A 13690-nucleotide genomic window follows, 5' to 3' on the forward strand; every position below is an offset into this window, starting at 1 on the left:
GGTTTACAAATGGAGCACGGCATCAATATATACAATTTGACTTATACCGGACTCATTTTTTTTAGATAAATTCATTTTTCAAATATTAAAGAGTTTAAATTTTTTTGAAAATCGTCTGACAAAATCAAATACTCCATTATAATAGTTACAACATGTATTTCCATTAAATTTTGTAATTTTAAATACCCTCCCCTCTTCAATCATTACGATTAACTCTCTTCAATTCATATTCAGTCCAGTAAATATTTCCTTTATATTTGTTGTCTTCACTAAAACAATGTACTACAGTTTCATTTCTTCGTATTTCATACTTGCCGGAATTATTTTTTTGGCGGAAAATATAAAACTCGGAGTAAAGTTCGTGATATTATTACCAATTCAAAGTTCGTGGGAGTGAGGGTTTGAGCAAATAGGGAGTGACACTTGTTTGAAAGTGAAAAAAGTGCTACATGAACAATTTAAACTTTATATATAATCAATTAATGATGATAAAGAAAAAGTCTTCGAAAAAATCTTTAATATCATAAACAGAATATAATACTCTTGACTGGCCGTATTCAGGATTTTATTGTAAAAGAGACAAAATGATATATATCGTAAAAAAATTTTATTTGAACAGGCATAGTAAGTGCAACTTTTTTATATATATTTAAAAATTTATAACAAATTTATTAAGGCATACAAGAATTGAGAAGGGGCATTTGCCCCACCACCTGGCTAGATTTTAAAAATGTCATGGTCAAACGAATAAGTTAAAATTGGTAATGATCGATAACTACTTACATCTGTGATGCATATCATATCTTAAAATGAAGACTTTGTAAGTGAAGTAGCCAATGGCAAATAACTGCATTATTTTATTATGGAAAATATTTTGTCATGACATGTAAAATAAAGGTTTCTTTAAATTAAATGGCCATGGTTTGCAAGTGGGGGAAGGGAAACTATATAGACATGCATGGATATATTTGACTTAGTTTTTGTATGGACGAAATGCGTCGTTAAGAAACCTCGATCGAAATGATTTTAAATAATGTTGGAGTTCGTCGATGCACATCTGAACTCCACATTAGTATGATATTGTTCGCTTAGTCAAAAGCCCTCACATATTTACTCTTGGGACAGTTTGAACCCCATCAACTTCGTTATATCTCTTTCGGCTTGTGCTCAAGTAAGATTGAAGAAAAATGTTACTAAAATAGTGATAATTTTTCTTTGGGACTATCTAGTGTTGGAGTATTCATGAGGCCTATTATGATTTACTTGTTTTATATGGTAGTCATTGGCAGGTGACACTTGTTTTAAAGTCAAATAAATGCAACGTACAGACGTTCTTTTTAAAATGTTTAGGTAACTATCTTAAAAAAATATTTTATCATAAACAAAAATAGTGATGATTTTTCATTGGGATACAAATCATCACAAGTAAAAAAATTTGACTTCTACATTCTATGCTGAATAAATCAACCATAATCAATGTTGAAAATTTAGACCAATAGTTTATATAATTACAAATGTTAGGAAGAAAATTCACATTTATAATTCATCTCAAGTTTTGAAGTTTTCAACTTAACCACTTTTTTAATTAAACGAGCAGTTAGAATTAACATAATTCGTATGTTAATATGGTCCTTAATTTTTAATATTCAACTGGACGGAAACAAATTAAGCTATTCTTGAGTTGAAAATGGGTTCAAAATTGAGTGTGAATGGATAGAAAACGGAGTTTGTTGTGGATAGTTACGAGATACCTTAAATGCATATTTTACTAAACATTCGACATTGACATATAATATTATAAATATAGTATGTATGTCTTATAAAAATATGTAGTTTGGGGGATAACATGAGTTTTAAAGATAAATTAGTATAATAGGAAAGAGAGATAAATTAGTATAATAGGAAAGAGATTAAAATAAAAAGGGATTATGAGTGTTGTTATGAGAAAATGAGGTCCACCTCATATGAAAGTAGACTAATTTTGTAAAGGACTAAAATGGAAAAAAAAAAAAAAAAAAAAAAAAAAAACTATTGTATAGGGACGAAGAAGGGAGTACCTTCTAATTTGAAACTATAAATTTTTTTTTCATATTCAAATAAAAATATTATCAATAATCTTCCATGATTTCCTCCATAGTGACTCAAACAAACGTTGAGTATATTAAGGCATGTTACCAGCATAAGTTCACTTAATTGTCAAAATTAAAATCATATTTTTCAACTTAATCACGCGGGGTTGTGATCAATTGAGATTTTTTATGCTAATTGAGAAATGAGATGCAATATCAGTCACTCATTTATATTAAATGAGTGGTCCTGATTTTTCCACATGGAAAATATTTTTAGATTAATTAATTTTTTTTTAATTTTTTTTTTAAATTTTAATTTTTTTTTTAAATTTTCAACTAAATATACAATTCATGTCAACTACACACATATAATGTCAACTACACACATATGATGTCAACTATGTATATAATCCATGTCAACCACAAACACAATTCATGTCAACTACACACATATAATGTCAACTATGTGTACAATCCATGTCAACTACATATACAATTCATGTTAACTACACAATATAATGTCAACTACATGTACAATTCATGTCAAATAGTATTTATTGAATAAAGTTATTGACATTTGATGTGTAGTTGACATGAATTGTACATGTAGTTGATAAAAAAATGAATTTTTTTTTATAAAAAATAAAAATAAAATTAATAAAATTACAATTATGCCTCCGTGTTGACATAAACTACATGTTGTTGACATTTCACAAATATTCTGGATGAGTGGCTGAGATTGTATCTCAATTCTCAATTAAGTTCATAAATCTCAACCTAACAAGACCCCGCTAAGTAGATAAGATAAGTTGAGAAGATAAAGATAATCGAGCTTGTCATATGCTTTGTGGATCGGGCTAAATCTTGGCATAAAGGTGAATCGGGCTAAATCTTGGGCTTAACGATTCAACTAGATAAGTTAAAAAGGATTTTAGATAGGCACTAAATTAAAGAAGCTATATATAGATCAATCATATGGAGATTTGACCAAATATTAACCCATGTGATCTATACATGAAATCTGTCACGATCACAACTCCCTAATGCTAGTGAGCGTAGCTATTTCGCGACTAATAAAAGTTCATCAATCATGAATTTAGCATAAAAGAAACAATTCAACTCGAGGAAATAGTTTTGAAGGCGAATGGGTACATAGTCAAAAGAAAGTCAGAGTGTCAAGACTGAATTAATACATTTCTAGATCATAGTTCTACTGCAGTGGAAGAGTCCAAGACAAAATAGTATGTATGAAGACATACTACTTTTGGTTATCTAACTACTTATTTAATGATCATTCCCAATGCCTCCGACTCCTCGTACACGTTCAACCTGCACATTTGAAAATAAACATGCAGGGCTGAGTATTTGATATACACAGTGGGCACATTGCCAAAACATAATTTCGTAAAAGTTTTGTCAGCCAGTTGAGTGAACACGGGGTTTTAACTTAAAAGACCCGAGTCACTAAAATTATTTTGTTCGTAAAGTTGATTGCGCAATCACATAACATATATATACCATATCTGAAACGTATGTGAACCGGGAATGTGGTCACATTCCACGACGGTCACTAGACCGGCCAACTTAAAAGTTAGCTCGCGATCCCCATATGTGTACACTAGGTCGAGTAGGGTTTGCGGCCCTACCGGGACCCGAATTCGATTAAAAATAGTTTGGCATAGCCAAGCGGATATGTAATCCATAAAACGTGAAAGGCATGACAAAACATGAATATCATAATTTTCACATAATCATGCTAAAAGGCAAGTTCACATTTTGTAAGAAAATGCCCATCCCCAAACTTAGGTCTCTTTCAGAAATCCCTTTGACTTAGTCTTAAACAACGTATGAAGACGTCCCTTTAGAAAATAAGGTAATACCTTAATTAGACTTTAAGAAGTCAAATAGACTTAAACATGAATGCATCCTAAGTGCGTGCTCATTTTATTCTTTTTTTTAATATTTCTAGAGGAAGCTCTATCATCCTTGAATCATTAATTAACTCAAGAGATTTAATCTATCATGGAGGCTTAAGGGTTATTCATTTAACTTGAGAGTATTACCTGTATCTCTTTCGAAATTAATTCCTCATCTCGGGATTTAATTAACGAACCATCACGTAGCATTAATTCTATTGAGTCACTTAGAGGGCTCATGATTTATTTTAGCAACACAGTCCATTTAATTTATTTACTTAGTCCAACTAACCAAAATTAGCACAATCCTTTCTTTAACATTTTAAGGCCCAAGCTTCTAAATTTCTCTTTAGCTCACACCATTATATAATTTCTTAGCCCATGTTTTAATTGGAGAGGCCCAAACTAAAATAACAAGAAGAGGCCCAACATATACTTCCTCACTTCCATTGGTTCTCCTCTCGTTCCCCAACTCACACAAAATCCCCAAATTGAAATAAAAAGGGAAATCCCTAGATCGGAGGAGAAACAGCGGCGCGTCTCCCTTCGCCGCCGTCCGTTGGCCATCGCCGCTGTTCCGCGACTAGCCGCCGCCTCTGGTCTCTTCGTCGCTGATGTCGCGCCGTCGGAGAAGTAGAGAAAGCATCGCCTCTCTCTTACACCGACTGCCACCGTCGCGACAGTCAGCCGCTAGCGCTATGTTGCCGGCGTCACCGTGCCGCTGGCGACTCGTGCCAGCGCCTTCCCTCTCCGTCCAGCTCTCTCTTTCCCGGACAGAAACAGCACCTCTTCCATCCCTCGTCTTCTCCGGCGAATTCACACCCGGAGTGGCCTCCTTTTGCGGTCGAACACCGCTGTTCGTTGCTCGGCTGGATAGCCCTTGCCGCTGCTCCACCGTCGGGTCGCCGCTGTCTCGCAGTCAGCGCCGCCATCTCCGTCAAAACTCCTAATGCTAAGTTCTCTATTCCATTCTTTCCTAGTGTAGTTATTTAGTTTAATTGAGCTAAGTCTATGGCAATCTGTAAATTTAGCATTGGAGACTTCTTTGAACTTCTTGTGACAGATTTGATTTCTTAGAGGAGTTGAGCATGTGGCAGATTGAACAATCTGGACTTTAAGCTTAAAGTTATGAACTTATATTTACTGATTGTGAGGGGTTAACAAAGCTTGAATGAAAACTTGTATATACAATGTAATTTATGTTCTTAATCTAAGGGCTTCTCTGTTGTGTCTTGCTTAATTTAGTAGAGTGAGTTTCCAGCATGTGTGTCTGTGTTGCAGAAGTATATTGAAAAGAAATTCCCTTATCCTAAACATGAAAATTCGAAGGAGGCAGAGGATTGTGTGCAAGAGCTATTGTTTTCTCCACTTATTTATCATACTGTGATTTTGAAGTGTTGGTGGTCTAAACATGCTTGAGGTTTGTTTACTACATGCTGGCATGAAATTTTGGTTGGGAGGAAGGTGGATGTGTATTACCTCTTGAAGCTGTTGCTTGATTTTCAGCTTCTAAAACTTGGAGTCTCTCACTTACTCCCTGATTCCTTGTTGAAAAGTTGGGGAAAAAGATGAGTTTGCTTTAGCATAAAGTGTTTGTGGTGAGGGGAGTAAAAATGTGTTACCTATGGGGAGTGGGAGTTGCTCTTGCTGTCATTGCTGTCACTGGTGTTGATACTCCAAGCCCTCTAACTTTCTCTAACTTTGCTGGGAATTTGTGGTCTATTGGAGGGGGTCCGAAGGTGATATGGAGGGGATCTTTATAGGAGAGCATCGGTGGTACTTTGCTGAATTAAATGGGCTAACTCCTCATTTGTTTTTATGCACAACATATCTCTTGTGTTTGATCCTCATTGCAGTCTTCTACTTGAAACGTTTTGGTGTTACTTGGAGTACTAGGTGTTTGACTAGTTAATTCATCTTGTTCTCACATGCCCTCTTAGTACCTTAGTTCATAACTCTTTTTGTTTGGAAGTTGCAGGTAGCATCGAGAGAGGAGGCAAGGCTGTTGGGGTGAGGGTGCTGCAGCAGCTTTGACTTACCCTCTTGGGAAGTCCTTAGCTCCCCTTTGCTAAAGAAAGGTTGTCCCATTTCCCTTAATAAGCTTCATTAAATTTCATTTGTTCTCTTAGAATTATTGTTTTGTTTCTACATTGAAGGAGAATCTGCAATCTAAGCTGCCACTTTGCTGTCCAGAAATGGGCTTGTTGCCCTGGGCCCAACGGGCTGATCGAACACGGGCCGGGATTTGGGCTTGGGAAAAAGAAGAGGCCCTAAGTGCAAGCAATATAAGACTTTAATTCCTTTAGCCCTTTAGCCCATTCATGAGTATTTTGTAATAGTATCCAAAATCCCTTTTATTCATAACTCACACGTAAAATTATCATGTGACTTAATGTATTATTCGAGATGTAAGCGAACACTTTAGTTCGGGGAGGACATCTTCCTATTTTTTTCCTCGACGTTCATTAATTTCATGAACATACATTAGATTGTTTTACTTCGTTTTATCATCACTTTAACTTTTGTTTTGCGAACTAACAACACTAAGTGCCAACAAAAGGGAGTAACGAGTTCCATTAAATTAAACGAAGCGAGAGAGACATTTCTCTAGTTTAAATGCGAGTTCCATTAAATTCAACGAAGCGAGAGAGACATTTCTCTAGTTTCACATTTAAACATAAGGGAAAAGGATAATAAAAGAAGTGGGTATTACAAATTCTGATGGATATCTACATGGGCTGACAATGCGTGAGGATGGCCCGATAAGATCAAATCAAACCCACAAGCTGTGGGCTACGCTAAGGAATAGTATTTATTTCTATGATTATTTGTAATTTTTATGTTGAGTGAGTTGAGTCACAAAAATAATGTTGTTAATATTATATTTGCTGAAAAATATGGTTCCACAAAATTTTATTCATGTTTAGAATTTTAGGGATTGGATTTATTTTAGGATTAGAAGTTGTATTTCGAGAGCAACTCGGCAACATTTGGTATGCTTCCCATGGTCATTAATCTATCTTTTTTAACATTGTAATATTTAATTTTTTGAACATTAAAATATTATACTTTGCTCGTTACAAATTATAAATGTGGCTCCAAGATTGCATGCATGCAAGAGCTTAGTCATACAATTGAATCAATATGTATAAGTTTTTGTGAACAAAAGAAGCCAACCTTAGATATACATATTAATTGCATATTTTACAAAGCATGATAACAAAACATCATATATACACCCACTATGCAAGAGTTACAAATACAGCACAAGGAAATCACAATGTTTGTCTTGAATCACCTTCTCCTTGTGGTCGCTTTTGCTCTATTTCTTCTCTTCGTCTTACTATTATTGTATCCAACCCCAAAAAAGAATTCAACTAACCATTTTGGCCTTCCACTTCTTATAATCATGTAACCGGTTCCAATTCCAACTACAAATCCACATCCATACCCAATCACCACACTTCGCCAACCAAATCCATCTATAAATCCATACTCATCATCATCTTCTTCATCTTGAGGAAATACTGGTTTTCCATCACTCCCCTCACATTTTTTTGTTAATGGAAATCCGCACAATCCTACATTTCCCACATATGATTCGTTACCAAATGTTGGAAGTTGAGTAGACTGTGGTATTTGTCCCTCGAGATTATTCATCGAAAGGTTTAACTTTGCAAGAAATGTTAACCTCGCCAATCCACTTGGAATATCTCCATCCAGTTTGTTTGAAGACAAGTCCAACGACTCAAGCAAGCTCATGCCTTCAAGAGATGATGGTATATGTCCTCCAATGGTATTGTGAGATAAATTCAAGTATATAAGTGAGTTAAGATTCCCTACAGAAGGTGGAATGCTCCCAGAGAATTTGTTGGAAGATAAGTCAATTGTTGTAAAGGTATCCAACAACCGCAACAATAACTGATCCAATCCTTTCAATGTTAGTTTCAATTCTATAAAACTTAGGAAGAAATTTGCACCGTCGTCAATCTGGTTTTCATTTGCATCTATCATACCTCGAAAGTTCTTGATATATCTAACAGGTAGAGGGCCAACAAATTCATTCTGTGATATATCCATGACTTGCAACTTTGGAAATGGTCGCTCTATGTTTGAGTTTGAATCCACCAACATCGTGCCATTAAACTTATTTGACCTCAAGACAAGGATGCGAAGTTGAGGGAGTGTTTCCATCCAAAAGGGAAATGAATCTTGTATTTCATTATCGCCAATGTCGATGCCCAACAAACCCTGGCAATTGACTAGGGTTCGGGGTAGTGTTCCTTCCAATTTGTTGTCATTCACATTGATTGACTGAAGACTGCAACCCTTTGGAAATGTTGATGGGATGAGGCCATTAAGTTTATTTGCATTCAAATGGAGAATTGAAAGTGATGTGCTAAAGTTCACCATACATTTTGGAATCGGCCCTTCAAAATAATTGTATGATATATAGAGGATTTGAAGGGATCTCATGTTGCATACGGATGGTGGAATCTCTCCACTAAAGCTGTTGAGACCAAGCCCTAAATAAACCATTCCTGATTGATTCACTAAGGTGGACAGTATTGGACCTGAAAGTTTATATTATGACACATAGATTCAAATTCATTAACACAACGAATGATCTATAGCTGTCATTAAACAATGCATTATCACAAATTTCTATTTCTATATGCGTTTACATTGCTATGTGAATCTATTATTTTATCCAAATCATATATTTTCATCTACGAAAAATAGTTGCATTATTTTTTCTGTCTGTTCACCAAAACTAGTTCTATTTCCATTTGACTATTTATATCATTTTTTCATCACTTTTTCTATTTCTCTCTCCTTACACATTTTTCAATTTAGTCTTTCCGCCAAATTTTTTCTATTTTTTATTCTAAAAACTCTTAATCACTTTTTATTATCTCTCTTATTTTATTAATTTAAAACTTTGTATGGTCCACAAATTAAACTATTTTTCATGAATAAAGGTATAACAACGAAAAAATACTCTCTCCGTGCCACATTTTGGTCCATCCCATATTAATTGTTCCACTTTGTTTTTACCACTCTTGGTAGTAGACCTCACATTACACTAATTCATTTTCACTCACATTATAAAAGTTTGGCCCACATCCCACTATATTTTTAAACCCACTTTCTATTACATTTCTTAAAACTTGTGTCGGGTCAAAGTGTGACATATTAGGAGAAGGAGGGAGTAGATAGGATCCTACCAAAGTTAGTGAATAAATAAGAGAGCAAATTATTTTTTAAAATTAAACGCGTATAATTTTATCAAGTCAAATCTATCTATGAGTTTGTGTAATATGAAAATTTTTATATACATCCATTCCAATTAAGATTTAGTATTAATTAAGTATATCTACCAAGATATAAACCGTAGAGCTTAAAGAATTAAGAATCATAGAAAATAAAGCCTAAAAAAGAAGCAAAGTAGGGAGATAATTAAGAGCTTACCACTTAAGTTGTTGGCACCCAAGTATAATATTTGAAGAAAGGTCAAGTTTCCAATATGTACTGGCACATGTCCACTGAATTTGTTGCTCTGCAGAGAAAGATGCTCAAGCTGCGAACACTGATCCAAACTCGATGGTATTTCCCCGTACAACTCGTTGTAAGAAATACGAAGTCTCTTGAGTCTATGCAAATTGTGTTTGCACATATCAAATGGTAGACTACTAGAAAAACTATTATTCCTTAAATTCAAACCTTCCAAACTCGACATGTTGAAAATAGATGGAGGGATAGGACCATGAAACGAATTCTCGCTCATATCTAAAGAAACGAGAACAGAAAGATTCCCGATTTCAGGTGGGATGGTTCCAACAAGGCCCATGGAAGATATATTCAACTGAGTCACCCTGTGATAGCGAGAATCACAAGTAACTCCGATCCAACTACATACACTGGCTTCAGAGGTCCAATTTTTGATGAGTATGTTATGAGGGTTTGGTGTAATGTGGGATTTCAAGGTAAGAAGAGAAGAAAGATCTGTGTTGATATTGGTATTTGCTGAGCTGAAAAACAAAGAGTTTTGTAGAAGTATGAGGAGGAGTGGAAGAAGGATATATTGGGAAGATCTCTCCATTAGGCTTGACTTCTATAATGCTAATTCTGAAGTTCTAAACCTAGCATTTTTATATGAACGTTTGAGCATTATTGGAGTCTAATAAACACATTTAAAAAACAGGCTTATTTTCTTTTATGCAATGTAGTGGTGGAAATATTAGTTGCGGAAAATAGTTAGGAAAAATTGAAGATAAAATGTTTTGAGTTTTTAAGTGGGGGTAAAGATATGCTTTCAAAATCAATACTTCGAATAAATCATCTTCAAATATATGAAATAACCATTTCGCCCTTCATGTTTTCATCAAAGATGTGAGATTTAGTCTTAGTTAAGATATGGGGATGTTGTTGGCCATATTGCAACCACAAATATATATGTGGTTTAGGTTTGAACATGATATTGAAAAGTTGAAATAATATTCAACGTTTACCACAATCGTAGTCATGGGGACAAAATCTAATTATGTGAGCTAATATTAAAATTAAATCAAGCCAACAATGTGAAAGTAGAAATAATATTCAAAATTGGAGTGCCACAATCTTTGTCATGACATTATGGAGGAGCCGGTAAAGTCTTCCTACTTATATGGTACCATCAATCATATTATAGTACACATTAAATTTCAATAGAAGTTGCGAGTAGTTTTAGATACACACAACTCATTTAAATCATCATCAAGCGCTGAACAAATTCTTTTGTTTAAGAGAGAGATATATCTTGGTCCAAAGTCTAACATAAGTTTGGGAATTTAACAATTTTGAACATTGAAATAATTTACTTTTGCTCGATCCAATAATAATTGTTGGTCCTGGATTGCTTACAAGGGATTAATTACACAAATAAACAGTATGAATACATACTAATAAGGTTTTGAACAAAAGTAGCCAACCATGGTTACGCAACATTAAATGCATATTTTACAAAACATCGTATATACACCCACCATGCTTGATTTACAAATGAAACACAAGGAAATCACAATTTTGTCTTGAATCACCTTCTCCTTGGTGTTGCTTTTGCTCTATTTCTTCTCTTCGTCTTACTATTATTATATCCAACCCCAAAAAAGAATTTCACCAACCATTTTAGCCTTCCACTTCTTATAATCATGTAACCAATTCCAATTCCAACTAAAAATCCACATCCAAACCCCATCACCACTCTTCACCAACCAAATCCATCTACAAATCCAGACTCATCATCACCGTCTTCTTGAGGAAGTGTAGGTTTTCCATCAATTCTTTCACACTGCTTCGTTAATGGAAATCCGCACAATCCTACATTTCCCACATATGATTCATTACCAAATGTGGAAAGTTGAGTAGACTGTGGTATTTGTCCCTCGAGATTATTCATCGAAAGATTTAACTTTGCAAGAAATGTTAACCTCGCCAATCCACTTGGAATTTCTCCATCTAGTTTGTTTGAAGACAAGTCCAACGACTCGAGTGAACTCATACCTGCAACCGATGAAGGTATATGTCCTACAATGGTATTGTGAGACAAATTCAAGTATCTAAGAGAGATAAGATTCTCGACTGAAATTGGAATGCTCCCAGAGAATCTGTTAGCGGATAAGTCAATAGTTGTAAAGGTATCCAACAATTGCAGCAATAATTGATCCAATCCTTTCAATGTGAGTTTCAAGTCTATATAACTTAGAAACAAATTTGCTCTATCATCAGACTCGTTTTCCTTTGCATCTATCATACCTCGAAAGTTCTTGATATATCTATTAGGTAGAGGGCCAACAAATGCATTTTGCGATACATCCAAGACTTGCAACTTTGGAAATGGTCGCTCCGTGTTTGAGTTTGAATCCCCCAACATCATACCATTGAACTTATTTGACCTCAAGACAAGCAAGCGAAGTTGAGAGAGAGTTTCCATCCAAAAGGGAAACACATCTTGTATTTCATTATTACCAATGTCGATGCCCTACAAACCCCGACACTTGACTAGGGTTTGGGCTAGTGTTCCTTCCAATTTGTTGTCATTCAGATTGATTGACTGAAGATTGCAACCCTTTTGGAATGTTGATGGGATGAGGCCACTAAGTTTATTTGCATACAAATGAGGATTAAAAGAGATGTGCTCAAGTTTCCCATACATTTTGGAATTGGCCCTTCCAAATTATTGTATGATAAATCGAGGATTTGGAGGGATGTCATGTTGCAAATGGATTTTGTAATCTCTTCACTAAAGCTGTTGAGACTTAGCCCGAAACAAACCATTCCTGACTGATTCACAAAGGTGGATGGTATCGGACCTGAAAGATTATATTACACGACATACGGATCAGATTCTTAAAACCACGAATGATCTATAGTTTGTACATGTAATATGAAAATTTGGATATACATCAATTCCAACTATATTCAAGTTTGTACATGTAATATGAAATTTTGTATATACATCAATTCCAAATAATGTTGTATTGTTTAAAAAGGTATGTGTTCCAAGATATAAAGCATATAAATCAAAAAATTATATGGAATATGGCTTTAACATAATCAGTTGTACACCAATCAAAGCCTAAAGAAGCAGGGAAATAATTAAGATCTTACCACTTAAATTGTTGGCATCCAAGAACAGTTCTTGAAGCTTTGTCAAGTTTTGGACTTCTCTTGTCACGTGACCACTAAACCTGTTGAATTGCATGCTCAAAGTTTGTAAATTAGTAAGAGCAACAATCTCTTTTGGAATATTACCTGTATTAGAACATGAAATTGGCATGAAATAAGATCTTACCACTTAAATTGTTGTTACCAAGACAGATGTATGGAATGTAATAGCATGAAATAAGATCTTACCACTTAAATTGTTGTTACCTAGGTACAACAACAGAAGCATTGTCAAGTTCCAAATTTCTCTTGGCACTTGGCCACTAACGTTGTTGAAATATATTGCCAAATATTGCAAATTAGTTAGAGCACCAATCTCTTTTGGAATATTATCTGTGAGTAAATTGCGTTATATCAATTAAACCAAGACAAATGTAGGGAATATAAGAGCATATAATATCTTATCAATTAACTTGTTTGTATGAAGGTTCAACTACCGAAGCATTGTCAAATTGCCAATTTCTTTTGGGACATGGCCATTAAAGTTGTTGAAACTCATGCTTAAAGTTTGTAAATTAGTAAGAGCACCAGTCTCTTTCGGAATATTACCTGAAAATAAATTGCTTTAAATCAATCAAGCGTAAACATATGTACGAAATATAAGTGCATGAGATACGATCTTACCACTTAATTTGTTGTTATCAAGGTACAGCGTTTGAAGGCTTGTCAAGTTCCCGAATTCTCGTGGCACATGATCACTGAAGTTGTTGAAACTCATATCCAAATATTGTAAATTAATAAGGGAACCGATCTCTGTAGGAATATTACCTGAGAATAAATCACATTAAATCAATCAAGCGTAAACATATGTAGCGTGATGCAAAAATGAACGGAGAGGTATGAGAATGACTGATAGATAAAAAGAACTCAACTAAATTTGAGAACTTCGGAGAGTATAAACACTCAGATGTGAAATTAAATAATCAAAGTCTGTCTTTTAAGATCAACAATGAAGCCTTTATCTAGGCAAAGAAAAATCATAAACTTATGGAAAGAAAA

The 13690-nt window shown here is 34.6% G+C and overlaps 1 protein-coding gene, 1 long non-coding RNA gene and 1 pseudogene across 3 annotated transcripts in view; 1 reads left to right on the forward strand and 2 right to left on the reverse strand.

The window, feature by feature from the left end:
* Positions 1-4449: 4449 nt before the first annotated feature.
* LOC125218267 (uncharacterized) lies at positions 4450-6482 on the forward strand. Its single transcript, XR_016135613.1, has 2 exons — positions 4450-6063; positions 6142-6482. It is a non-coding gene; the product is annotated as an uncharacterized LOC125218267 (long non-coding RNA).
* Positions 6483-7089: 607 nt separating this feature from the next.
* LOC148931994 (receptor-like protein 33) lies at positions 7090-10241 on the reverse strand. The gene is made up of 2 exons (XM_089065329.1): positions 9458-10241; positions 7090-8559 (listed from the first exon to the last, which is right to left on the reverse strand). The coding sequence occupies exons 1-2, from the start codon at positions 10086-10088 to the stop codon at positions 7280-7282; spliced, it is 1911 nt and encodes a 636-aa protein (XP_088921455.1). The 5' UTR covers positions 10089-10241; the 3' UTR covers positions 7090-7279.
* Positions 10242-10867: 626 nt separating this feature from the next.
* The window catches only part of LOC148931995 (uncharacterized), a 62385-nt pseudogene continuing 59562 nt past the window's right edge, over positions 10868-13690 (reverse strand). Inside the window, exons 4-8 of the transcript XR_016135612.1 lie at positions 13316-13446; positions 13112-13240; positions 12881-13039; positions 12635-12778; positions 10868-12336 (exon numbers count right to left, since the gene is read on the reverse strand). The product of XR_016135612.1 is annotated as an uncharacterized LOC148931995 (transcript). The remainder of the gene's footprint in view (positions 12337-12634; positions 12779-12880; positions 13040-13111; positions 13241-13315; positions 13447-13690) is intronic.

Source organism: Salvia hispanica, chromosome 2, assembly GCF_029641045.1.
Source record: "Salvia hispanica isolate PSC_SH4W2 chromosome 2, Shi_PSC_v1, whole genome shotgun sequence".
Classification (NCBI taxonomy): domain Eukaryota; kingdom Viridiplantae; phylum Streptophyta; class Magnoliopsida; order Lamiales; family Lamiaceae; genus Salvia; species Salvia hispanica.

Excerpts from the sequence above, each read along its gene's own strand:
- LOC148931994 (XM_089065329.1), bottom strand. The coding sequence starts at position 10,088 with ATGGAGAGATCTTCCCAATATATCCTTCTTCCACTCCTCCTCATACTT. Across the intron at positions 8,560-9,457 it reads GGGTGCCAACAACTTAAGTG|GTCCAATACTGTCCACCTTA; the intron begins GTAAGCTCTTAA and ends ATAAACTTTCAG.